This window comes from Leucopleurus acutus, assembly GCF_964270905.1.
Source record: "Leucopleurus acutus genome assembly, chromosome: 5".
Lineage (NCBI taxonomy): Eukaryota > Metazoa > Chordata > Mammalia > Artiodactyla > Delphinidae > Leucopleurus > Leucopleurus acutus.
Window position 1 is genome coordinate 125,149,400 of NC_139147.1, and position 25,352 is coordinate 125,174,751.

At 37.5% G+C, this 25,352-nt stretch overlaps 2 protein-coding genes across 2 annotated transcripts in view; one reads left to right on the forward strand and one right to left on the reverse strand.

Moving 5' to 3' along the window:
• The window catches only part of CEP70 (centrosomal protein 70), a 79,734-nt gene extending 67,424 nt beyond the window's left edge, over positions 1 to 12,310 (forward strand). The window contains exons 14-19 of the mRNA XM_082839031.1: positions 6,160 to 6,330; positions 7,924 to 8,070; positions 8,252 to 8,420; positions 8,585 to 8,699; positions 9,683 to 9,762; positions 12,038 to 12,310. Of these exons, the coding sequence (XP_082695157.1) occupies positions 6,160 to 6,330; positions 7,924 to 8,070; positions 8,252 to 8,420; positions 8,585 to 8,699; positions 9,683 to 9,762; positions 12,038 to 12,099 (744 nt within the window). The 3' untranslated portion in view covers positions 12,100 to 12,310. The remainder of the gene's footprint in view (positions 1 to 6,159; positions 6,331 to 7,923; positions 8,071 to 8,251; positions 8,421 to 8,584; positions 8,700 to 9,682; positions 9,763 to 12,037) is intronic.
• Positions 12,311 to 20,800: 8,490 nt separating this feature from the next.
• Positions 20,801 to 25,352, reverse strand: part of ESYT3 (extended synaptotagmin 3) — a gene marked incomplete at both ends in the record, with an annotated part of 56,797 nt that continues 52,245 nt past the window's right edge. The window contains 3 exons of the mRNA XM_082840302.1: positions 20,801 to 20,837; positions 21,177 to 21,226; positions 22,062 to 22,167. Coding sequence (XP_082696428.1) covers positions 20,801 to 20,837; positions 21,177 to 21,226; positions 22,062 to 22,167 — 193 coding nt within the window. The remainder of the gene's footprint in view (positions 20,838 to 21,176; positions 21,227 to 22,061; positions 22,168 to 25,352) is intronic.

Sequence of the window (25,352 nt, forward strand, 5' to 3'; positions counted from 1 at the left end):
TTATTTTTATTTTTATTATTTTTTCTTGAAGTATAGTTGATTATAATGTGTTAAGTTTCTGTTGTACCGCAAAGTTATTCAGTTATGTATATATCCATATATATTCTTTTTTATTATAGGTTATTACAAGATATTGAATATAGTACCGTACCCTGTACTATACGGTACAGCCTTGTTGTTTATCTATTTTATATGTAGTATTTCGGTCTGGTAATCTGAAACTCCTTGTTTATCCCTCCCCCAGCTTTCCCCTTTGATAACCATAAGTTTGTTTTGTATGTTTGTGAGTCTGTTTCTGTTTTGTAAACACATTTATTTATATCATATTTTAGCTTCCGCATATAAGTGATATCATATGATATTTGTCTTTTCTGTCTGACTTACTTCACTTAGTATGATAGTCTCTAGGTCCATCCATGTTGCTGCGAATGGTATTATTTCATTCTTTTTTATGGCTGAGTAGTATTCCATTGTGTATATATATGTACCATGTCTTCTTTATCCATTCACCTGTCGATGGACATTTAGGTTGTTTCCATGTCTTGGCTGTTGTAAATAGTGCTGCTGTGAACATTGGGGTGCATGTGTCTTTTTGAATTATAGTTTTCTCAGGATATATGCCCAAGAGTGGGATTGCTGGATCATGTGGTAACTCTATTTTTAGTTTTCTGTGGAACCTTCATACTGTTTTCCACAGTAGCTGCACCACCTTACATTCCCACCAACAGTGTAGGAAGGTTCCCTTTCCTCCATACCCTCTCCAACATTTGTTATTTGTAGATTTTAATGATGGCCATTCTGACCAGCATGAGGTGGTACCTTATTGTAGTTCTTTTTTTTTAACATCTTTATTGGAGTATAATTGCTTTACAATGGTGTGTTAGTTTCTGCTTTATAACAAAAAAATATGGAACGCTTCACGAATTTGCTTGTCATCCTTGCACAGGGTCCATGCTAATCTTCTCTGTGCCGTTCCAGTTTTAGTATATGTGCTGCCGAAGCGAGCACTCATTGTAGTTTTGATTTGCATTTCTCTAACAATTAGCAGTATTGAGCACCTTTTCATGTGCCTATTGGCCATCTGTATGTCTTCTTTGGAAAAATGTCTATTTAGGTCTTCTGCCCATTTTTTGATTGGGTTGTTTGCTTTTTTGTTATTCAGTTGTACGAGCTGTTTGTATATTTTGGAAATTAAGCCCTTGTTGGTCACATCATTGGCAAATATTTTCCCTCAGTACATAGGTTGTCCATTTTGTTTATGGTTTCTTTTGCTGTGCAAAATCTTATAAGTTGATTAGGTCCCATTTGTTTATTTTTGCTTTTATTTCTATTGCCTTGGGAGACTGACCTAAGAAAACATTGCTACAATTTATGTCAGAGAATGTTTTGCCTATGTTCTCTTCTAGGAGTCTTATGGTGTCCTGTCTTATATTTAAGTCTTTAAGCCACTTTGAGTTTATTTTTTGTTTCTGGTGTGATGGAGTGTTCTAACTTCATTGATTTACATGCAGCTGTCCAGCTTTCCCAGCACCACTTGCTGAAGAGACTTTTTTTCCTCCATTGTGTATTTTGCCTTCTTTGTCAAATACTGACTGTAGGTGTGTGTGTGGGGAAATTATTGTTAATTTTCTTATTTATAATAATGGCATTATGACTTTGTAGAAGAATATGCCTACTTTTAAGAGATGCATGCTTAAGTATGTATGAGAGTGAAGTGTTATCATCTCTGCAGTTTCTTCAAATGGTTCAGCTCAAAATATAGATAGAGTGAGCAAATATGGCAAAATGTTAACAATTATTGAATCTAGGTAGTGATTATATGGGTGTTTGTGATGGTTCATTTTATTTATCAATTTGACTGGGCTACAGGGTGCCCAGATATTTGGTCAAACATTATTCTGGGTTTTTCTGAGAATGTTTCTTAATGAGATGAGAAAATCTTTTTTCTCCATACCTGTCAATAAGGACCACCACTAGTGGTTTGCTTAAACTGGCAAAGCCAATAATATACCTTCACTGTCATGCCTTAGGGGTATATCAGCTCTCCAGCCCTATATCATAACTTAGTTGACAAGGATCTTGATCACCTTTCCCTTCTATAAGATATCACACTGGCCAGTTACATTGATGACGTTATGCTGATTGGACCTACTGAGCAAGAAGTAGCAACTTATTGGGAAGACATTTGCATGTTAAAGGATGGGAAAGAAATGTAACAAAAATTCAGGGGCCTTCTACTTCAGTGAAACTTCTAGTGGTGTGGGCATGTCAAGATCTCCCTTTAAGGTAAAGGATAAGTTATTGCTCTGGCACCTCTTACAACCAAAAACCTGGCACAGCACCTAGTAGGCCTCTTTGGATTTTGGAGGTAACATATTCCTCATGTGATGTGTTACTTCAACCCATTTACTGAGTGATCTGAAAAGGCACTAGTTTTGAGTGGGGCCCAGAACAGGAGAAGGCTCTGCATCGGTCCAGGCTGCCGTGCAAGCTGCTCTGCCATTCGGGCCACAGGATCCAGCAGATCCGATGGGGCTTAGGCTGTCATGGCAGGTAGGGATGCTGCTTGCAGCCTTTGGCAGCCCTTGTCAGTGGATCACAAGTCAGGCCCTTAGGATTTTGGAGAAAGATCCTGTCATCCTCTGCAAATAACTACTTTCCTTTTAAGTAATAACTCTTGGCCTGCTGCAGGGCCTGAGTAAAAGGCTTAACGGTGGGCCACAAAGTTACCATGTGACTTGAATTACCCGTCATGAGCTGGGTGTCATCTGACCCACCAAGCCAATAAAATTGGGTGAGCACAGCAGCACTCTGTCATCAAATGAAGGTGGTACATGCGAAATTGGGCCTGAGCAGGCCCTGAAGGCACAATAAATTACATGAAGCAGTGGCCAAATGCCTGCGGTTTCCCACTCTTGCTGCACTACCTTCTCTCCCCCAGCCTGCACCTGTGGCCTCATGGGGAGTTCCCTATGATCAATTGACATAAGAAGGGGAGACTTAGGCCTGATTTACAGGTGGCTCTGCATAATCTGAAGGGACCACATTAAAGTAGACAACTGCAACACTACAGCTTCTGTCTGGGACATCCCTGAAGGAAAGTAGTGAAGGGAAATCCTCCCACTGGGCAGAATTTTGAGCAGTGTACTACCACTCCACAAGGAAGGAAAGGAAGAGAATGTCTAGAGTACAGGCCATCCCTTAGGGCATCTCTTAGTATTGCCATGCCTTGTGATAAAGGTCAATGGAAAACTCCAACAACCTGGTCTAGGCAGAACTACTAATGGCCCAGACCCTTCAGGAATGAAGATTTGGATTACCCCAGCAAGTAAAGGACCAGGACCAGCTGAGGTGCTTGCTGAAGGCAAACATAATAAAAAAAAGGTAATGGAAGAAAGTAGTGATAAATACCAGCTGTGACCATATGATGACTTATAGAAATGAGGATTATAATTGTCATGTGTAGTTCCTCCTTATTTGGTTATGAATATGTTCACATGGGTGTATGTATATATTTGTAAATACATATATATATATATATAGCAAATATCTTTGTTCTTTTCCTGCTCTTATTCTCTTATCATATAATGACTATGTCATCATATTTGAGTATTGTTATTTTTATATCATAGTTTTTAAGTTACAGGGTATCAAGGAGAAGAGTAATCCTCACTTTAGGACTTTACCTCCTCTTCTGGCAAAGGGGTTAGTACATTTTTGGTTGTACACAGCACAGTTGTATCATGTTAGGTGATCCATGATCTTGTTATGTCTTTATTTGGAGATTAAGTATGTTTAAGGCAAAGTGTATGGGTGCCAAGTTGACAAGGGGTGAACTTGTGATGGTTAATTTTATGTGTCAGCTTGACTAGGCCAGAGGGTGCCCAGATAATTTGGTCAAGCCTTGTTCTGGGTGTGTCTGTGAGGGTGTTTCTGGAGGAGAGTAACATTTGAAATGGTGGACTGGGTAAAGCAGAGTGCCCTCCTCGTGGTGGCTGGGTCTCATCAAGTCACCTGAAGGCCTGAGTAGACCAAAAAGGCTGAGGAAGAAGGAACTTTCTGCCTGCCTGACTGCCTTTGAGCTGGGACATCAATTTTTTTTCCAGCTTTCAAATGTTGAACTGAAACATTGGCTCTTCCTTGGTCTCAAGCTTATGGGAATTCAGGCTAGAACTATGCCATTGGCTAACTGTAGCATTGCTGCATTGCTGACTGCAGATCTCAGGACTTGTCAGCTCCTATAATTGTGTGAGCCAATTCCTTATAATAAATAAATACACAGACATTTGCACACACACATACACATCCTATTGGTTCTGTTTCTGGTGAACACTGACTATATAATACATTATTTATTGTTTATATTCTTTTTATTTTCTGTATGTTTCAAAATTTCCTTGTTGAAAAATTGGGAGAAAAAGTCATTCAAATCTCAGTCAAAACTTCAATCTCTCATCCAGTTCAAGGCTTCTACCTTATGCTTACTTTATCTCATGTCTGACCTATGCTTCTCCAAATAAGCAGTGTGGCAAGCGGGTGTGATCTGTTTCTTTATTCTCATTGCTCCCCTTCACTCCTAGTCCTCTGCTATATCTAGCTTCTTCCAGGTTGTCAGTGAGGGTGAATGTTGAGTGAGAACACAAAGCAAAAGGGTAGAATCTTTCTCGACTGGTGCTGGTATAATCTAGCACTGGTGCCCTTTGTGTGGCTAATGACCAAATACTGCCTGTTTTTCTCTATCACAGAATGTGTGTGTGTGTGTGTGTGTGTGTGTGTGTGTGTGTGTGTGTGTATGTGTATGTGCGGTTATTTCCTCCCTACCAACTAGGGACCTTGGCAACGTACCATTCATTCTGTGGGCAATGCATTTTCCAGCTGATCTCTTATGAATCCCTCTCTTCCTCTTGTTCAAGTGACACTCCCTTAGGGTCCTCCAGCTATAGGTAGCTTTTTTTTTTTTTTTTCCATGAAAGCAAAGCTTGACTGTCTTCCAAAGTGTCCACTTGGTCACAGGGTATATTCTTACCATACCAGAAGAAGTAAAAGGGCAGACTTCTCTTGTTGCTGCCTCCTCTCCTTGCTCTATTCTATCTTTGACTTTATATACGTATCAGTTTATTTTTGCTGTGTAACAAACCTTTCTAAAACTTAGTGACTTAAAATAACACCCCTTTAATATTACAGTGCTTGGACAGCTGGGCAGTTCTGTTGATTGCAGCTGGGCTCCCTCTGCAATCTGGTACAAGTCAGCTAAGTGGCTCTGGAGTTGTATTAGAGTGATTGGGTTGACTGGGTTATGTGTCTTTCATCATTCACCATCTAGCCTGGGCTGGTCCATGTGGCAGCAGATCTCAACGGGAGAGAGCAGAAATAATCAAGGCCCCTTGAGTCTTGGGCTTCAAGCTGTCACACCATAACTTCCTTTTCTGTATGCCAAAGCAAGGCCCAAGATTACCCCAGATTCAAGGAGCAGGAAATACTCTACCTCTTGATGGGAGAACCTGCAGTGTCATACTGCCAAGGGGAGGGGATGTAAGGAAGAGTAATAATTGCAGTAATTTTTGCTAACAATCTACTACGAGGTATGGGTACATACTGCTAGACATGTATGTAATCCCCCTTGGTTCACTGCCACCCTCATGGAAGGGAATTGTGCTATGACTTTCTGGCACTCAGCTAATATCAGCTCCCTGATTTCTTTTAGGAGTTCTGCTGCCCTCCTTAATCTTTGGTGTGAGGCAGAGGGAGAAGAAATACTATGTTCCTGTGCTCATTAATAATTTAATGAAGGCGAATTAATTATTTTTTTCCATTAAAATGGAATTCAAAGTAGAGTTTAAATATAATAGAAGCAAAACATTGAAATGCATGTTCTAAACCAAACAACAGCAACAACAAAACTGCTTGTTAATAAGCATCAAAAATCAAATTCTCAGGAGACCTGTAGCTTTCTATGGGAAAAAAAGAAAAATAACACAGCATTTTTCACTCACTTGTTCTGTACAGTCCTTTGAAAGACACTTGTTTTGGTGAATCCTGTCCAATGAATCTCTAACTCGGTAATGATGTTACATTGATATGTAAAGCACTCCTTTAGCATATATCACTTTGATAGGACTGTGGTAAACATTTCAACTAAAAACACTGTCTTTTTTAAAGGTATTAAGGAGCATCAATTCAATTATTCACAATCCAAGAGCTCCAGTAATAATTTATAAACAGAGCAAAGGAGGAGCCCAACATTTTAATAAAGATCTTGTTCAAGATTGTGGATTTGAGCATCTTGTTCCTATAATAGAAATGTGGGCAGATCAGCTGGCTTCCTTAAAGGTAAGGGGTTGAATATTCTTTACAGGCTTTGAAAATCTGTAGGAGTCCATGGGCTTTATATACTTTTATTCTCAAGCAAAGTTTTATATTTGGTGTGCTTTTACCATAGACTTTTTCTTTATAATTGCACCTTAATGATGAAAAACGTTGGTTAATGAAAGTATCGTTATGCTCTGACTTCCTGACTTTTTCAAATTCTGGTGGCACGTATTGTTTAATACATTTATTTGGCACTGAATTGTGTTGCCTTGAATTGCTAAAATAGATGACTGCCTTCTTACCAAATGAAAGATTAAAGATATTAATATGTGAGGTCTGGGTATTAATTGGAAAGTGTTGAATAAGTGGAGGACTAAAATAAGAAGTTGAGAAAAGTAAGAATTTCCTGTATTTCTTTCTGTATTCTAGAGTTGCACTGTCTAATACAATAACCACTAAGCCACAAGTAGCTTTTGATCTCTTGAAATGTGGCTAGTCCCAACTGAGATGTGCTGCAAGTATAAAAATACACACTGGATTTAGAAGACTTATTATGGAGGAAAATAGTTAAAATATTGATTATCTGTTAAATGATAATATTTTGGATATATTGGGTTAAATATATTATTAAAATTGTCACCTACTTCTTTTTACTTTTTTAAATGTGGCTACTAGACAATATTACTGTGACACACATTACATTCCTTCTGGATGGCATTGTTCTAAAGGGCCAAGCACTGTGCTGTGCACATAGTAGATGCTCAGTAAATATTTGTTTATAGATTGACCAGTCTTAGACTTCTAAAATTCCAGGAGCCCGGCCTCTTGTGCACAGTTTTAAATAGATTAGGACAACATATCTAGGCCAGGAAAACTAAGTAGGCTGTCATGAAAATCAAGTCGAATTACTTCAGGCATCCTTTTGAATTAAAAACTTTCCTGGAGATACATACTATAACATGGATGAATCTTGAAAATATCCTAAGTGAAAGAAGCCTGTCACAAAAGGCCGCTTATTGTATGATTCCATTTTTTTTTAATGAAATGCTCAGAATAGGCAAATCCATAGAAACAGAAAGTAGATTAGTAGTTACCCAAGGGCTGAGAGCAGGAGAGAATGGGGAATGACTGTAAATGGATACAGGGTTTCTTTTTGGAGTCATGACAATGTTCTAGAGTTGGATAATGGTGATGATTGCACATCTCTGTAAATAAGTCGAAACTACTGAATTGCACATTTAAAGAGGATGAATTTTATGGTATGTGAATTACATCTCAGTATATCTTATTTAAAAAATCAAGGCCAAAATATTAAGGACAAGCTTATTTTTTATTCATCAATATTTCAAAATAATTACTTGAATAACATATGCTAATAATAAATAAATTATAATTACTTTAAACATCCAGATTCCAGATAATCAATATATATATATATATAAGGCCTGGAGAAAACTAATTTAACAGACTTTTTCTAAACTGATAATGGTATTTTTTAAAAAAATAATGATGATGGTTAATATATATATTAAATCTGCTTGGATAATTATATTTTATTAGCATTATTATGAAAACTTTAAAAATCAGTAATAGCATATTGTTTCTTTCGTAAAGGATTTGTATAAGTCCTTGAAAATACTATCTGCAGAACTGGTGCCTTGGCATAATTTAAAGAAGGAGGATGAAAATGAAGGTGTCAAAGTTGAAGATCTGTTGTTTATAGTAGATACCATGTTAGAAGAAGTGGAAAATAAGGAAAAGGTAATACTACCTAATACTTACATAAATGTTCACATTTTAATGTACTCTTTATCTTAGAAACTAATAATGATATGGATATAGATATTCTACTAGAACTCTATTTCTCTTTTGAAAGTTTTTATTAAAGATTTGGAATAATTTTAAGATGTAAACTATCTTTTTCTTCCTCTCTTTTGAGCAGGACAGCAATATGCCAGACTTTCAAATTTTGCAAGCTATTGTTTCTCACTTCCAAAAATTATTTGATGTGCCTTCTTTAACTGGAGTCTATCCCCGAATGAATGAAGTTTATACTAGGCTTGGAGAAGTGAACAATGCTGTGAGAAACCTCCAGGAACTCTTAGAACTAGGTGATGACCCTTTGTTTTTTTGGCTCCCCATTTAAGAATTATTTTTAATAAATCAACAAAAAGTAGTTAAAAAAATCAAGGCTAACTGAAGCATAAAGTGTTTGATTTAATGATTTTGAAAACTCTCTTTTAAAATATCCTATCCTTTTATTTCTCTTTTGCAGATAGTTCATCCTCATTGTGTGTGCTGGTGAGCACAGTTGGAAAATTGTGTAGGCTGGTTAATGAAGATGTGAATGAACAGGTTATGCAGGTATTGGGACCTGAAGACCTCCAAAGGTATTTATTTTGAAAAGGTTGCAAAGTACCATCCAGAATGTTTGCAGTGGTAAAATTAAAGACTTCCAAAACTTCATAAGTTATTTACCTTTCCTGTTTGGAATAGCATTTTTTAAAATAACTTGACAATCTAAAATAATCTCACACCTTAGGGATGGAGAGAATGTCAAGTATTTTCAAGATAAAAGTAGACTCTAGGGCCTATAGGTTTACATAGGGTGGGTCAGGACTCCAGCATTATTGCTATAAGCTTGTTTCCAAATTATATATGGAGAAATTCATACTTTATTAGCAACTTTATGTGAATTCAGAATATATAAGTCCAATTTTTAGTACATTACCATCAATCACTGATCACTAAATAATCACTAAGAGTATGTGTATTATTTGATAGGAAGATGTTAAGGATTTTTTTAAAAAGCTAGGCATCTCCGACATAAAACCTAATGTTTTTTTAAAATATCAAAATGTTATAGCTATACTCTTCCTCCCTCCTTCCCCAGATTTTATACTTCAACATATGTTCTGCAAGTTTTCCAAGAACCCTTACCTGACCCTTGAGTTTTCTGATACTTAATGCTTTTAAAAGGAATGTATGTCTATTGGTCTTTTTCTCCTTCCCACAGTTTTACTGATTACTGATACTTATTCTTAATGTTTAATAGAATACAGGATATAAAAGCCAATTCTTTTTAGAAAATGTTATAAAAGCATGGTCTCTTAAGAATCCTCAAGCTAAATAGAAAATTCCTATATTAGGAATGTTATATAGATTTAACTTTAGAACAGATGATTACACTGATAATAGACTTTTTTTTTAGAAAAGTTACTAGATGAACAAAGAGCTGAAAAAGAATGGATTGCAGTAAATGATCATTAAACTTATATTTAAATTAGCAGGACAATTTCTTTCCATTTTGAAATGTTCTATGTCCAGTGAGATGCAAGTTGGAAATTCAGTGTAAACTGCATTTTTTTTAAAGCATTATCAACAAATTGGAAGAACATGAGGAATTTTTCCCAGCATTTCAGGCATTTACTAATGATCTACTTGAAATCTTAGGTAAGATCTTTGTTGGTGGTGGTTAAATTTTGAGTCTCAAGATGTCAGTGGGTTTGAGGAAACAGTGCTCCTTAGTCACTGTATTAGTGTTTTTACCCAGAGTTGTAGAAAGTGTCTGGAAACCACTAACAGTTCTGGAAACAAACTTCTAACTTGCAGTTAAAGTTGGTTGGGATTAGTCTGCAGAACAGAGAAACATATATATATATATCCTTTAAGGAGCTGGGGGCTGCCTTTGTTTTAGGACCTTAAAATGAGAAATGACATTACTCTGGCTAGGCCCAGTGTAACCTTGACTCTGTCATTGGCTAATGAGAAATATCCTTAGAATTTATGATCTTGGAAGGTGTCTTTTTTTTTCTTCTTCCTCCTTCTCCTTCTTTTTCTTCTCTCTTTTTTTTTTTAAAGATAGTTCCTACTTACTGTGTTTTTTAGATATACAAATTAAATTTCCTTCTAAGGTGATGAGAAGTAATATAAAGTAAACATCTGTAGAAAGGAGATAAATTTATAAATCTGTTGAAGGGAAGAGTTACATTTTACACTCTTGGTCAGATTGAGGGATTCGTCAGTAGTAATATCTCTTAAAGGGAAAAAAAAATGTAATTAGCTTAGGAATCATAGGCAAAATAGAGACCCAGTTCTCTTTAAGTGTGATTATATATGGCTATAAAAATAATTTATCTTACTGTTAAGAACACTGTTTAGGGAATTCCCTGGCGGTCCAGTGGTCATTAGGACTCTGGGCTTTCACTGCCGAGGGTGCAAGTTCAATCCCTGGCAGGGGAACTAAAATCCCGCAAGCTGCGCAGCGTGGCCAAAAAAACCCCCACTTTTTAAAAAGGTTAAAGTGATTTATTTATTAATGAATTCTTTTTTTTCCCATATAGCTCATTTGAAATTGAAAGTGTTTTTTTGTTGTTGTTTGGGAAAATGTAATTTGAAAGTTTAACTTGAGATGTGGAATTGTATAAATGTGTTGCCTTGTATCTCAGAGAGCCTTGTTTCCTGCAATAATATGATTTTACTTGCTTTGGCGTAGCAATTAAACAATGAGTCTCTTGTCATTAATAAACATTTTAATAGGTGTACTAGCAACACTTATTTCAGAATCCTTCTATAGAAACTTCCCCTCAGATAGCATACTCAGCATGGTTCATGTAGGATCATTTGCTTCAATTCAACAGGTGTGATTTTAGAATGCGGGTCAGGGAATAACTTGATCTTTGTACCTTACCACAATGTAAGATGTGAACCAAATTCTCTGCTGTAGATTTGCTCATATTTTTTTCCTTTCCTATATTTTGATAAGTGGATTCAGATAAGGATTCTGACTGAAGTCAGGAGCTTAAACAGCATGGGTCATGTGTTTTGGCTAAAGGAAGAACAATCAAAATCCAGCTAAACATGGAGGGAAAGAGATGGAATCCAAGGAATCATGTTTTATGTAAAGGAAGTGAGTTTATGAACAGTGAACTAGCAGAATAATCTAGAAAAAAGTGGTGAGAATTTAGAGAACCTGCCACTGGGGCTTACCTTAAGTAGGGCTGGAGCCTACATAATCAGAGAAAGGACCTTCCTTAGTGGCTAGGAGCTTCCAGATGGTGAATTCTAACTTAGGCTGGTTGGAAGAAGATAGTCTTAGGAAGAGAAGTCAAATTCAGAAAGAATCTGGCAGAGAAGAACCTGAACTATCTTGTAGGCTGGACCAGGCTAAGCGCTATAATACATCGCATCTGAGATTTTACTGAGACACCTCACACCTTTTATTAGGTAGATAGGCTTCATTCTAAAAGGTAGACCTAAGAGCCATCCTACTAATGAGAAATCTTTATCATAGATTTAGGACAGGACTGTGTTCCAAGAGAAGAAATCCCTAAGTCCTTAGATGGGGGCCCATGAGAGAGAGTGCCTCTACTGGGGATTTCACCATGTAGGCTCACCCATGTAGTTAAAGAGGCAGTAACATAATATCATAAATGTTGCTAGTAGGATCTGTTAATAAGAGCACATTGCTAATGAGATTAATATCAGAGTCAGAGGGTGCTTTTGTAGGTGTGTGGTAGCTTTTACCCTTTTTTTTGCCCTGTGAAGCATCTGTGTCTGAATCAGTGATACACTCATCACCACTATTGGAGAAAAGTTTCATGTGCATGAAAGCACTAGTGATGTTGCTTTTGTGTCTGAAGTTTGCCTCTGAATAGAGATTCTCATTTCATCTGAGCCTAACAGTGGATAAAGCTATTCTTTTATTATTGTTGTTTTTCTATTACAGAAATTGATGACTTGGATGCCATTGTACCTGCAGTAAGGAAATTAAAAATACTTTCATGCTGAAAACAAATCATTTTTACTGTGTAAATTGCATTCTTAACATTCTAAATATTTTGTAGGATTGATCTTACTCTGAGACAAGGGTTATAAAATGTATATACTCTCAGAATTCACGCCCTTCTTTCTGTTGGGTCCTTCTCCATCCATATAATTTTTATTAACTTTGAGATTCTTTTATAGAAAACATTGCTAAGTTTAATTACTAAATTAACTTTAGATCCTTTAATCATTTCTTAAACAATTCTTGAGTGCTTAAAATGTAAGATTGTTTTAAAGTACAGCGTGTAAGAGAGAAACTCAGGGAGAGAGTGCAAGTAATAGAAAGGTTGCATTTAAGTTCAGAGTTTTTTGGCCTGGGAACAAGGAATGCCAGTGGCTCTCTTTAGTCCAGCCAGCAGGAAGCTGTTGCTTTCCTGGCAAGGAAATGACACATTCTATTAAGATATCCCTCATGACACTTTTAGAGCAGAAGGAACAAAAGGAAGAAGGAAAAAAGTCTTTATCGTGTTAGGGTAGGAAATGAATTATGAGGTAAAATAGATGAGTGGATGTGAGTCTCTCATAAAGTGTCCTTTTTGCTATCTTGATGTGATGTACTTTTTATAAGGGCATGAAATCTTAAATAAAATTTTTGTAATGAATTTCCAAACGTAAATGTTCTCAGTGGCTTACTTGTATTCCTCACCAATAATGAGTCGTATTCTCTTACTAGGCTGAGCCTTCCTTGGGCACCCTTCCTGGTTCACCTTTGCTGCGTTTTACATAAGAGTAGCTTTCTTGATGCTTTCTACTTACCCTCTGTTCTCCATATTCATTCTGATTTTCTTAAAGGACAGGTGTTTGGCTTCACATCCGTGAGTACGGGCCACTTTTGGTTACTGCTGCTCCCTCACCCCCTACCCCCACTTTTTTTTTTTTTTTTTTTTGCGGTACGTGGGCCTCTCGCTGTTGCGGCCTCTCCCATTGCGGAGTACAGGCTCCGGACGCGCAGGCTCAGTGGCCATGGCTCACGGGCCCAGCCGCTCCGCGGCATGCGGGATCTTCCCGGACCGGGGCACGAACCTGTGTCCCCTGCATCGGCAGGCGGACTCTCAGCCACTGCGCCACCAGGGAAGCCCTGTAGACTTTTTAATGATGGCCATTCTGACTGGTGTGAGGTGGTACCTCATTATAGTTTTGATTTGCATGGAAGAAATATAATTTTAAAATTATGTTAATCTAAATTTTGTCAGCTAGTTTAAGAGCCTGTGGTTAACTCTTAGTTCAAAACAGAGGTTTTCAAACTCTTCCTCAGAGGCCTAGGAGTTTTTTTGGAGGGCCACTGAGAAGGGACAGTGCTGCTAGTAGGAAGAACATTAGGCCCTCTCTATCAGGTCTACTTTTATCCAGTTTTAATTATTTAAAATATAAGTACTGCAACCATTGTTTAGCTCTTGATTATTTACAGTTTTATTGATGTATAGTTGACATACATGTATAGTTGCTCCGCGGCATGTGGGATCCTCCCAGACCAGGGCTCAAACCCGTGTCCCCTGCATTGGCAGGAGGATTCTTAACCACTGTGCCACCAGGGAAGTCCTATTTCACTAATCTTTTTTGTGTGTTATAAATATAACACATATGCTAAGTATGATAAAAACCATAAATGTCAAGTGTAATGAATGATTATAAAGTGAACACCCATGCAACAATCAAGAAACAGAACATTCACCAGCACTCCCAAAGGCCTCCCCCACATACCATATGTGTCTTCCCCCATTAGCCTGACTTATGTTAATCATTTACTTGTTTTTTTAAATAGTTTTGCCAGTTTTGTGTGTACACCTAAACCAAGATAGTTTAGTTTTGCCTATTTTTGAACTTTATAAAAATGGAATCATATTGTATATGTTCTTTTTAATTCTTCTTTTGTTCAACATTGTTTGTACTGTTCATCTGTGTTGTTGTGTGTAGGTCTAGGTCATTTGTTTTCATTGGTGTCTAGTATTCCTCTATGAATGTTCCATAATCCATTTGTCTGTTCTACTAGAGATTGGCATTTGGGTTGTTTCTAGTTCTTGGCTGTTGTGAGCTACTGCTGTGAACATTCTTGTATGTGCATCCTCGTTCGCTTGTGTGCAGGTTTTCTAGAAGCAATATCCAAGAAATAAAATTGCTGGGTCCTAGAGTAAAACACATCTAACCATGTGAATGGAGCCTCTGGGGTTGTATAGTGTGCAACTTTGTTGGAGAATGTATATTTCAACTTTAGAAGAAAATGCCAAACTCTTTTCCAAAGTGGTTGTACTAGTTTATACTCCCACCATTAATGTATGAGAGTTCCCATTCTTGACCAATCTTGTTCCATATCTTGACCAATTTTGGGTAAGTCAGATTTTTTATTTTTGCCAGTATAGTGTATAGAGCTCTTAGTGTGGTTTTAATGTTCGTTTTCCTGATTACTAATGAAGTTAAACATCTTTTCCTTTGTTTATTGGCCATTTGTACTTATTTTTTGAAGTGCTTTTATGTATCTTTGGTTCACTTTTCTATTGGACAGTCAGTCTTTTCCTATTGACTTGTAAGAGTTATTTATATATTCTGGTCATGAGCCATTTGACAGTTATATGTGTTGCAAATGTCTTCTTCCATTCTATGTCCTCTTTCCATTTTCCTCTAGTTTCTTTTTATGAACTGACAAACTTAATTTTAATATAGAGAGTATAGTTAAAGATGTAGAGATTTATAGTTAGTGCTCTGAGTGTCTTATGAAACCTTTCTCTAGTCACAAGTTGTAAAGTTATTCTCTTACATTATCTTATAGCTGTACACTTTTGCCTTTCACACTTAGTCTAATATACCTGCAGTTGTTTGATTTTTTAAATGTGGTATAAGTAAAGGACCATTTTTACATTTTCCATCATAGATACCCAGTTATCTCAGCACCATTTATTGAAAAATCTATTTCCCCTCGTAGTGCTACCTCTGTAATGAATTGAATATCTGTGTGTGAATGGGTCTGTTACTGGACTCTCTTTTCTATTCTTTTGGTCCAGTTGTCTCTCCCTGCACTAGTACCCCACTGTTTTCATTATTTTAACTTTAAAATAAACTTTGGTATCCAGTTGATGGCCTCCCACCCTTTATGTTTCCATGTGTATTGAATCAGATTATCAAGTTACACACACACACACGCACACACACTACATATTGAGTTTTTTTTTCATTAAGGATAGGATCAGTGAGGAAAATCAGCATCTGTAATGTTGGGTCTTCAAACTCCAAATACAGCATAGCTCTCCATCTGGTTAGATTCCCTTTAACATTTCTAATAAAGTTTCATAATTTTCCCGTAGGGATTATTGTTGGATGTATTCATAGTATTTGATCTTTTATACATTTATAAATTATCTTTTTAAAATTTCATTTTCCAACTATTTCAGGAACAGAGAACTACAGTTGATTGTTAAATATTAACTTTGCAGTTAGCAATCTTGCTAGAAACTCTCTGATTAACTCTAGCAGTATATCTTTAGATTATTTTGGATTTTTATGCTCATGATCATATCATCTGTATATAACAACAGTTTTGGTCAGATATACCTGTTTTTTCTTGCCCAACTACATATGCCACAATACAGGGCTGAGTAGAAGTGGTGATAGCGAGCAGCCCTTTCTTATTCCAGATTTCAAAAGGAAAGCATTTAATGTTTCCCCATTAAATATGATGTTTGCTACCATTACTATAAACAAATCTAAACTACCCTTGAGTATATCTTTTTCATCCTTTTATTTTCAACACTTCTATGTGTTTGAAGTGAACCTCTTGTAAATAGCATATAGCTGTACTTTTTATTTTCATGGAATTTGACCCCCTTGCAGGTTTTAATAGTGGGTTTATTGTGATTACAAATATATTTAGAAGTCTTTTGCCTATCTTCTTTTGTATTTTCTATTTATCATATTTTTCTATGCTACTTTTTTCTCTCCTATTTTTTGGGGGGGGTATTGAATTTCTCTTTATTTTTTTTCTTCTTCACTACTGATTTGGAAGTTTTATATTTCAGCTCTGTTGATTTTTCTATTGTTACTCTATTTTATTGGTTATCTTAAAATTTTTAATATACACTTAGTCAGGGTCAGGAGATAGAAACTACATTGCACAGGTAGCCTAACAGGAAAAATTTAAAACAAGAATGGCTAACTAGTAATGGTAGTTACCTACTAAAAGGGGAGAAAAGGAGACTCTAAGGGGTATGCAGTAGCGACTTCAGAAAGCAGATACTACCCCCAGGGATAAAGGAGAGTGAACAAGGAAGGAACTTAGAAACTTAAAAATTGCCTTCCCACTAGGCTGAGATTTAAACCTTTGAGTAGAGGTCTGGCTGCTATAGGAACAGGCAACCAACTTGTGGCAAAGAAACTTGCCAGAGGGTGCTGGATGGTGCTGAACCATGAAGGCTGTATTTACGTTTGCAAAGCCCAAGGGCGTGAGGCAAGAGTAAACTGTGGCGGTGCTTTGGTAACTGAGGAAGGCCCTCACACAGCCAGGAAAAAAGCACCTCAGTAGAAGAAAGAAAGGACCCTTCTTCCCACTCTGGCCTTGCAGTGTCTCTCCAGTTCCCTCATTTGGGAAGCCTAACCTCAAGCTCCCTGGCAAAGGAGAGGAGGCTGTGGTGTCTCTAGTATCAAAGCAGGGCAAAGATGGGTTGACTTGGAGCTGAAAGGTAATAAACTAGTAACTGCCACATACTAATAATTAATTTTTAAAATAGAAAACTATCTTTAATTTCTTAAATAAGGACTTTAACATTCCTCTGAACCAGCTTCATGGTCCTTCTTAGATGTCAGTACTAGCATTTCAGTGCCACAGGCTTTTTGAACCCAGTTTTTACAAACATTTTTGGTTGCTTGCTTACTTTATATTTCTTAAACAATCAAGACTTACGTAGGTTTACCAACACATTTTACAGATTTCTTTGCTCTCCATTGTTTCTCACATGCCACTTCTGCCTTAATGTTACATTTTCCTTCTTGCTGAAATACATCTAGTGGCCATTTTTCAGTTGGTATTCCCATGTGCTTCATATATTTAAAATTGTTTTTGTTTTTATAATTTTTGCCTGTGAGCTTCCCTTTAGTGGGAATTATCTGCTACAGTGGTCCAGCATGTGCCCTAGGTGGGCATGACAACCCTAAGGGCTAGTTTTGTGGTTGCCTCTGTCAGGGCTTCACATGGTTGCAGGTTCTAAACCAATTTTCACATTAGTTTCCAGGTGTGGAGGTTTCCACACCAAGTCAACTGTGTGTAATTTCAGACCCCGTGGTCCTGTAGGAGAGAGTAGGTGATTGTTTCCACCCACTGCTGACAACCAACTGCTTGTCCTCATTGGCAGCAAAGGCATTTTCTGATGACAAAACTTTTCAGGCTCCTGTGCCTTACATAGTAGCTTTGCCTTCTCTCTGGTGTGTGCTAAAATTCTGGTTCTCTTCAAAACACCCCCTTCAACTCCTATACCCTGCTGTAGATTTTCTCTTTGGATCATCACCAGAACTTTACCTGTGTTACTTTTTTTTTTTTTTTTTTTTTTTTTGCCGTACGCGGGCCTCTCACTGTTGTGGCCTCTCCTGTTGCGGAGCACGGTCTCCGGACATGCAGGCTCAGCGGCCATGGCTCACGGGCCCAGCCGCTCTGCAGCATGTGGGATCTTCCCGGACCGGGGCACGAACCCACGTCCCCCGCATCGGCAGGCGGACCCCCCAACCACTGCACCACCAGGGAAGCCCTACCTGTGTTACTTTTTAATCAACCATGTTTAAAATAAATGTCGTTCATGGTTTAACGAGGTTTTCTGTGTGTTTGGAAGAGGACGGATAGGTTTTCACTTGTCTGCTTTGTCTGCCATCTTGCAGTAGTTGTTTTAGGGTTGCTGATATTCAGGACGTGATATATGATACATTCCCTCTACTCCTCTGGCACTTTATCATTTTCAAGCAACTTGTCTGTTTAGTGAACATTACAATGCCACTGTGAGGTAGATAGGACAGGCATCACTTGTCCCATTTTATTATGAGAATTTGTCACTCAAAACAGCAGAAACAAATTTTATTACACATCGGCCACGTACTTAGCATAGCCTTGGATGATGGGGGTGAAAATCAATTCAAGTAGCTTCTAGGTCAATTGGAGAGTAAACAGAAACATTAAATACCAGTCACAGTACAGGTAGTTGATTAGCATATGACCTTAGTAGATATTTAATAAACATTTTTAAAAATTAAATGTTACATGGCAGGGATTTGCTAAAATGAAAAATGTACAGTGTTGATAGTAGATGCCCTAGATCAGGGGTCCCCATCCCCCGGGCCACGGACCGATACTGGTCCGTGGCATGTGAGAAACCGGGCTGCACAGCAGGAGGTGGGCTGCACAGCAGGAGGTAAGCGGCAGGTGAGCGAGCGAAGCTTCATCTGTATTTACAGCTGCTCCCCATCGCTCGCATTACCACATGAGCTCCACCTCCTGTCAGATCAGCGGCAGCATTAGATTCTCATAGGAGCGCGAACCCTACTGTGAACTGCGAAGGATGTAGGTTGCGCGCTCCTTATGAGAATCTAATGCCTGATGATCTGAGTGGAGCTGAGGCAGTGATGCTAGTGCTGGGGAGCGGCTGCAAATACAGACTATCATTAGAGAGAGGTTTGACTGCACAGAGACCATAATAAATCAGTTGCTTTCAGACTCATATCAAAACCCTATCAGTTGGGTATAAAATGGTAATTCACTATTGTTTAGATGTACATTTCTCTGATTACTTAGTGCAGTCAAGGCATCTTTTCATGTGTAGCCTGCATTCAGATTTCTCTTCTATGAATTGCCTGTTGTGAAAAATATCTTCAGAGTGACCCTTAGCTTCTTCTACAACGTGAGGAAATTATAATGAGGAGGGTATAAAAATGTTAAGGACTGCTGCTACCAATGACTGAGTTTTTAAATACTTGGCCAGGATAAGAGTAGTCTCTCTTATTTTTGTAAAGCTATGATGCATTCTCCACCCCACTGCAATCTGATTTGTGCTTCTGCTAACTATTTCTTTTTAAAATGGAGCATTAAATGTAAACCAGCCCTTTCTATTTTGGTCAAGGTCTAAAAACATCCATTTAGAAATATGAATACAATAAACCTGACACTTGCAACAACAACAACAAAAAACCCTATCAGTGAGTGGCAAGTGAAAACAAGCTCAGGGCCCCACTGATTCTGCATTATGGTGAGTTGTATAATTATTTCATTATATATTACAGTGTAATAATAATAGAAATAAAGTGCACAATAAATATAATGTGCTTGAATCATCCCTAAACCATTCCCTTCCCCGCCCCAGTCTGTGGAAAAATTATCTTCTACGAAACCGGTCCCTGGTGCCAAAAAAGTTGGGGACCGCTGCCCTAGGTGGGGGGGAGAGGCCCTGTCAGTGTGGGGTGGCTTAATGGAGGAGGTGGGTTTGACATAGGCCTCTAAGAGGTAAGTAGGATTAGTAGACAGGATATATATGGACTGTTCTGGAACAGAGCATCTGCACATGAATAAGGTAGCAGAAAACTGGAGACCTGATTATGTTAGGTCTGAAACACAAGGAGTGGGCTTGAATTTTGTAGAAAGCAGGAAATAATAATTTATAAGGGAGAGTAAAATGACAAAAACTTTGTTTTAAGATGTTACCATTCTTCAGAAAAGTGGCAGTGAAGGCAGTGGTAGGGAGAGGAAACTGATGGCAGGGGGTACTGCCTGCGTAGATAAGTGAAGAGGATGTGACTCGACAACAGCTCTAGGAGCGTGAGAAAGGACAAGAATATGTGGTTTTATAAAGTCTGAAATGCAGAAGAGGCACTTGTTTAAATATACAATTTACATATTTTGCTTTCAACATGTTGTTTAGGTGAACCAGCCCTCTCTTAGAAGAGTGGAGCAGAATTCCCAAACCTATCTGAGAGAGATACAGAAAGCCCCTTGTTCTCTGGCACTGACACTCCGCAGCAGCCTCCAGTGCTCTATGGGAGTGCAGACGTAGACCTGGGTTTGAAACTTTTCTTGCATTTTCCTATGGAAATAATGCCAAATGCTAGAGTTTGGTCCCAGGCCATCCCACACTGGAGTACTATCACTAACATTGTTGCCATCAGGAAAGTACATTTTAGTTCCAAATCAGATACATGAACGAACCTCCAGGCAGAGAAGTACCAGAGGTGGCAGCCAGCAGGGCTTAGATAGAGTTAGCTCTTGGCACTTTTTGGTGGATCACTTTTTAGTCCCATAAAAGAAGCCTCCTCCCTTGGTCAGTCACTGCCCAGGAATACTGATAGCTGCTTCACAAACAGACCTCCCTCACCCTCTGTGTCTGAGACAGGACCCTTTTGGTGCATACATTCACGCGAGTCTTACGTCAGTGAAAATTCACCACTGAGGTCCTGATAATTTGTTAGGCACAAATACGCTGCTTGTTTATGGATTTAAACAATTAAATCCAATCAAGAAAGAGTAGTTCTTGCTTTTACATGTGTTTACCTCTTCCTAATACTATCCAGTCATGCAGTTATACTGCACACAAGAATGTGTGTGTGTGTGTGTGTGTATGTATGTATTTTTTTCAAATGGCTGTTCTGATTTAAGTTACAAAATATACATATGTACACATTTAAAAAATAAAGATGTTGTTGTTCATCATCAACTTCTGGGCTGGCCATCTGGAGTCAGCTCATACCTGTAAGATAGTTGAGTTTGGACTTGTGTTAGTATTGAGAGTGTGCTGTGGCAACATCAGGACAGGTGGCCTAATCTACGCTACCTGGGCCTCTGTGGGACCAGCAGAACTCACCTCTGTAAGTTGGCTGGCCAGGGTTAAGACTAGGGTTTACAGAGGTCCTTTAGGTAAGTGAAATCTGTAGGCAGTAAAGCCTTAAGGTGATAATGTCTCCTTTATAAACAAAGGAGCTGATATGTACTGAAAAGGGAAGAACTTTGGAGAGAGAATATGGGCAACTGTCTGAGACAATGTCTTGAGTAGCAAATTTAATTTGATCAAATGAAAGGGCTCACTTACCACTGTGAGAAGCCCTTATTCAGATCTTCTTTTGATAAGTCAATCAGTACCTAAACAAACACAAATAATCAGTTCCCTTCCCCAAAACTGCATTAAATGGAAACATATTGGGATAAATGAAATTGATCATAAAAAGGGCCTCCTTGAGTTCTGAGCAGGAGCTCTTTTTCCTTTGGATTTCAATACGGAACCTCTCCAGAAGGACAGTACTGACACTGACCTCAGTGTCCTGGGAAGAGGTGAATTGCTGTTTGCAGTTGTACCTCAGGAATTTATTTATGAATGTTTTAGAGAGAACAGCTTGCCTTTACTCATGAACTGATCCAGAATTTTAAGCAAGACACCATAGTTTCCTCAGTAGTAAAAATGGGGATATCATCACCTACTTCACAGAAGTGGGCTTTTAAAAATGAGTATAAGAGGTGTTTATTAAAATACAACAACTACAGAGTGTACAAATATTCTTTTTTGTCTCTCCTTGGCATCTTCCTGAGGATTATATTTCCTTTACTTCTAACTTTAAGTAAAATCCCATTCACCACAAAAATCTTGACATAATGAGATCCAAGCTTCACACAATGCTGTATTTATCAAAACAATACTTAATACCATAGTAGAAGTTCAAATACTTGTGTAGCGATGAACTTGGATATTCAAGTTTGTTAAAATAGGGTTTATTATATTAATTTATATACTTCAGTTTCAAGAGTATTTTTTAAAAAGACACAAAACAAAAAGCCTCCCAATGAGGCTATACCTTCCTTGAAGTCAGTTCTGGTAATAGCCAGATGATCCCATCAGAATTTCTGCAAGGGTGTGTTCCACCAGTGAACTCCAGTTAGCCACCAGGAGGGAAAGAATGACAAAAGTCCCTTTTGTACTTACTTTTCCTAGCTCCTTCCTTCTGTGTGAGCCAAGTGGCCTACTGTTTTTCACTGCGATGTCTAGTGACCTCTTCTTTACTTCATCCAAGGGAACAAAAAATTCAAATCTTTAAGGAGCAAAAAGTCAGGAAATGCGATTTATATATTTTAATCATTTTCACTGAAAATCTCAAGTGTTTCATCCATTTGCCTACCTTTAAAACAGAAGATATAGACTACAGAGAAGAGCATCTAGAACAGTACTGGCTTACAGCAGATCCTCAGTGCATCGTTATTATAGATAATCACTGTCCTGTGTTATATTTACAAACCTTGGAAGTGTCAAGAGGCTGTTTGCTTCTCTGAGAAGTTCCTTGAACTATTGTGCTTTGGGGTTTGCTTCTTTCCTTCTCTGACTCTACTCTGGTTGTCACTCTTTCGGCTGCCCCTTCTCTCTCTGAACAGTGCCAGCTAAGGGCTAGGGTGCTGAATAATTAGGTTTGCTGGAATTGCATGGAAAACAGTGGTCTTTTCCCACTTACGCCTGTGGAGTAAGGCAGAGGAATCTTAGTATACAAGCTTTGTCGTGTACTCATAAGATGCCTCTGGACTCCTTACATTTCTGGTTTTAAAAAAAAAAAAATCTTCAAATTTTTTTAATTGAGTGAAAGATTCTTTAAATTCTATAGTGCTTCACACTTTTGAAAAGTTTGACACACATGATTCAATATAATCCCATAATATCTTTTAATTTTCTAAATTGAGATATAAGTGACATAGCATTATTGGTTTCATGTTTACCATAATTATGTGATTTGGATATGTTGTGAAATGATCAGTCTAATTAACATCTATCGCCATACATAGTTACAAAAAAATTTTTTTCTTGTGATGAGAACTTTCAAGATCCACTCTCCTAGCTACTTTCAAGTATGTAATACAGTATTATTAACTATAGTCACCATGCTGTACATTATAACTCCATGAATATTCATTTTATAACTGGAAATTTGTACCTTTTGACCAGTCATCTATTTTACACACACCCCAACTGCCCACTCTGGCAACCACCAATATGTTCTCTATATCCATAAGCTTGGGTTTTGTTGTTTGGTTGGTTTTTGGCATTTTTAGATTCCACATATAAGTGAGATCATAAGTAATTATCTTTTTCTGCCTTATTTAACTTAGCATAATGCCCTCAAGGTCTAGCAGCTGCCCCAATTTACGTTCCCACCAGCTGTGCCCAAGGGTTCCCTTTTCTCCACATCCTCACCAACACTTGTTATTTCTTTTTGATAATAGCCATTCTGACAGGTGTGAGGTGATATTTCATTGTGGTTTTGATTTGCATTTCCCTGATGATTAATGATGTTGAGCATCTTTTCATATACCTACTGACCAATTGTATGTCTTCTTTGGAACAATGTCTATTCAGAGCCTCTGCCCATTTTTTAATCAGATTGTTTGATTTTTTTGCTATTGAGTTCTATGAGTTCTTTATAGATTTTGGATATTAACTACTTTTCCAATATATTATCTGAAAGTATGTTCTTCCATTCGGTAGGTTGTCTTTTCATTTTGTTGATGGTTTCCTTTGCTGTTCAGAAGCCTTTTAGTTTAATGTAGTCTCATGTAGTCTCACTTGTTTATTTTTGCTTTAGTCACCTTTGGTTTTGGTGTCAAATCCAAAAAACCGTTGCCAAGACTGATGTCAATGAGCTTAACCCACCTATGTTCACTTCTAAGAGTTTCAGAGTTTCAGCTCTTACTTTCAAGTCTTTAGTCCATTTTGAGTTAATTTTTGTGTCTAGTATAAGATAGTGGTTGAATTTTATTCTGTTGCATGTGGCTGTCCAATTTTCCTAATGCCACTTATTGAAGAGACTGTGCTTTCCCCCATTATACATTCTTGGCTCCTTTGCCATAAGTTAATCAGCTATACATGTGTGGACAAAAGCAATCTACACATTCAATGCAATCAAAACTCCAATGGCATTTGTCACAGAAATAGAACAAACAATCCTAAAATTTGCATGGCACCACCAAAGAGCCAAAGTAATCTTGAGAAAGATGAACAAAGCTGGAGGCATCATGCTCCCTGATGCCTCCAGGCATCAAACTATATTACAAAGTTATAATAATCAAAACAGTATGGTTCTGGCATAAAAAGAGACAGATCAATGGGACAGAATAGACAGCTCAGAAATAATAATGTTTAACATTATTAATTCTTCCAATTCATGAGCATGATATACCTTTCCATCTGTTTGTGTTGTCTCCGATTTCTTTCATCAGCGTCTTATAGTTTTCAGAGCACAGGTCTCTTACCTCCTCAGTTAGATTTACTCCTAGATATTTTATTTTTGATGCAATTATAAATGGATTTTCTTAATTTCTCTGATAGTTTGTTGTTAGTGTATAGAAATGCAACAGATTTCTGTATATTAATTTTGTATCCTGCAATGTTACTGAATTCATTTATTAGTTCTAATAGGTTTTTGGTGACATCTTTAGCATTTTCTTTATAAAGCATCATGTCATCTTTAAACAGTGACAGTTTTACTTCTCTCTTTGGATTCCTTTTTTTTTTTTTCCCTTGTCTGATTGCTGTGGCTAGGACTTCCAATACTATGTTTAAACCTGGTAAGAGTGGGCATCCTTGTCTGAGGGTAGTGCTTGTCTTGTAAAATGAGTTTTGCAACTGTTCCCTTTTCTATATTTTGGAAGAGTCTGGGGATGGCTGGTGTTAATTCTTCTTTGAATATTTGGTAGAATTCACTAGTGAAGTTGTGTGGTCCTGGACCTGTTTGTTGGGAGATTTTTGATTATTGATTCAAACTTCTTACTAGTAATCAGTCTGTTCAGATTTTCTTTTTCTTCATTATTCAGTCTTGGTAGGTTGTATCTTTTTAGGAATATATCCTTTTCTTCTAGGTTATCTAATTTGTTGGCATATAACTATTCATAGTAGTCTCTTATCCTTTGTATTTCTGTGGTATCAGTTTTACAGTTCCTCTTTCCTCTTTTATGTCCTCTTTTTTTCTTGGTGAGTCTAGCTAAAGGTTTATCAATTTTGTTTATCTTTTCAAAGAACCAGCTCTAAGTTTCATTGATTTTTTTTCTATTGTCTTTTTAGTCTCTATTTCCATTCTGAACTTTATTTCCTTCCTTCTGCTGACTTTGGACTTTATTCTTCTTTTTCTTATTCCTTGAGGCGTAAAGTTAGTTTGTTTATTTGAGATTTTTCTTATTTCTTACTTACTTTTCTTGTTTATGATATATGCATTTATTGCTATGAAATTCCTTCTTA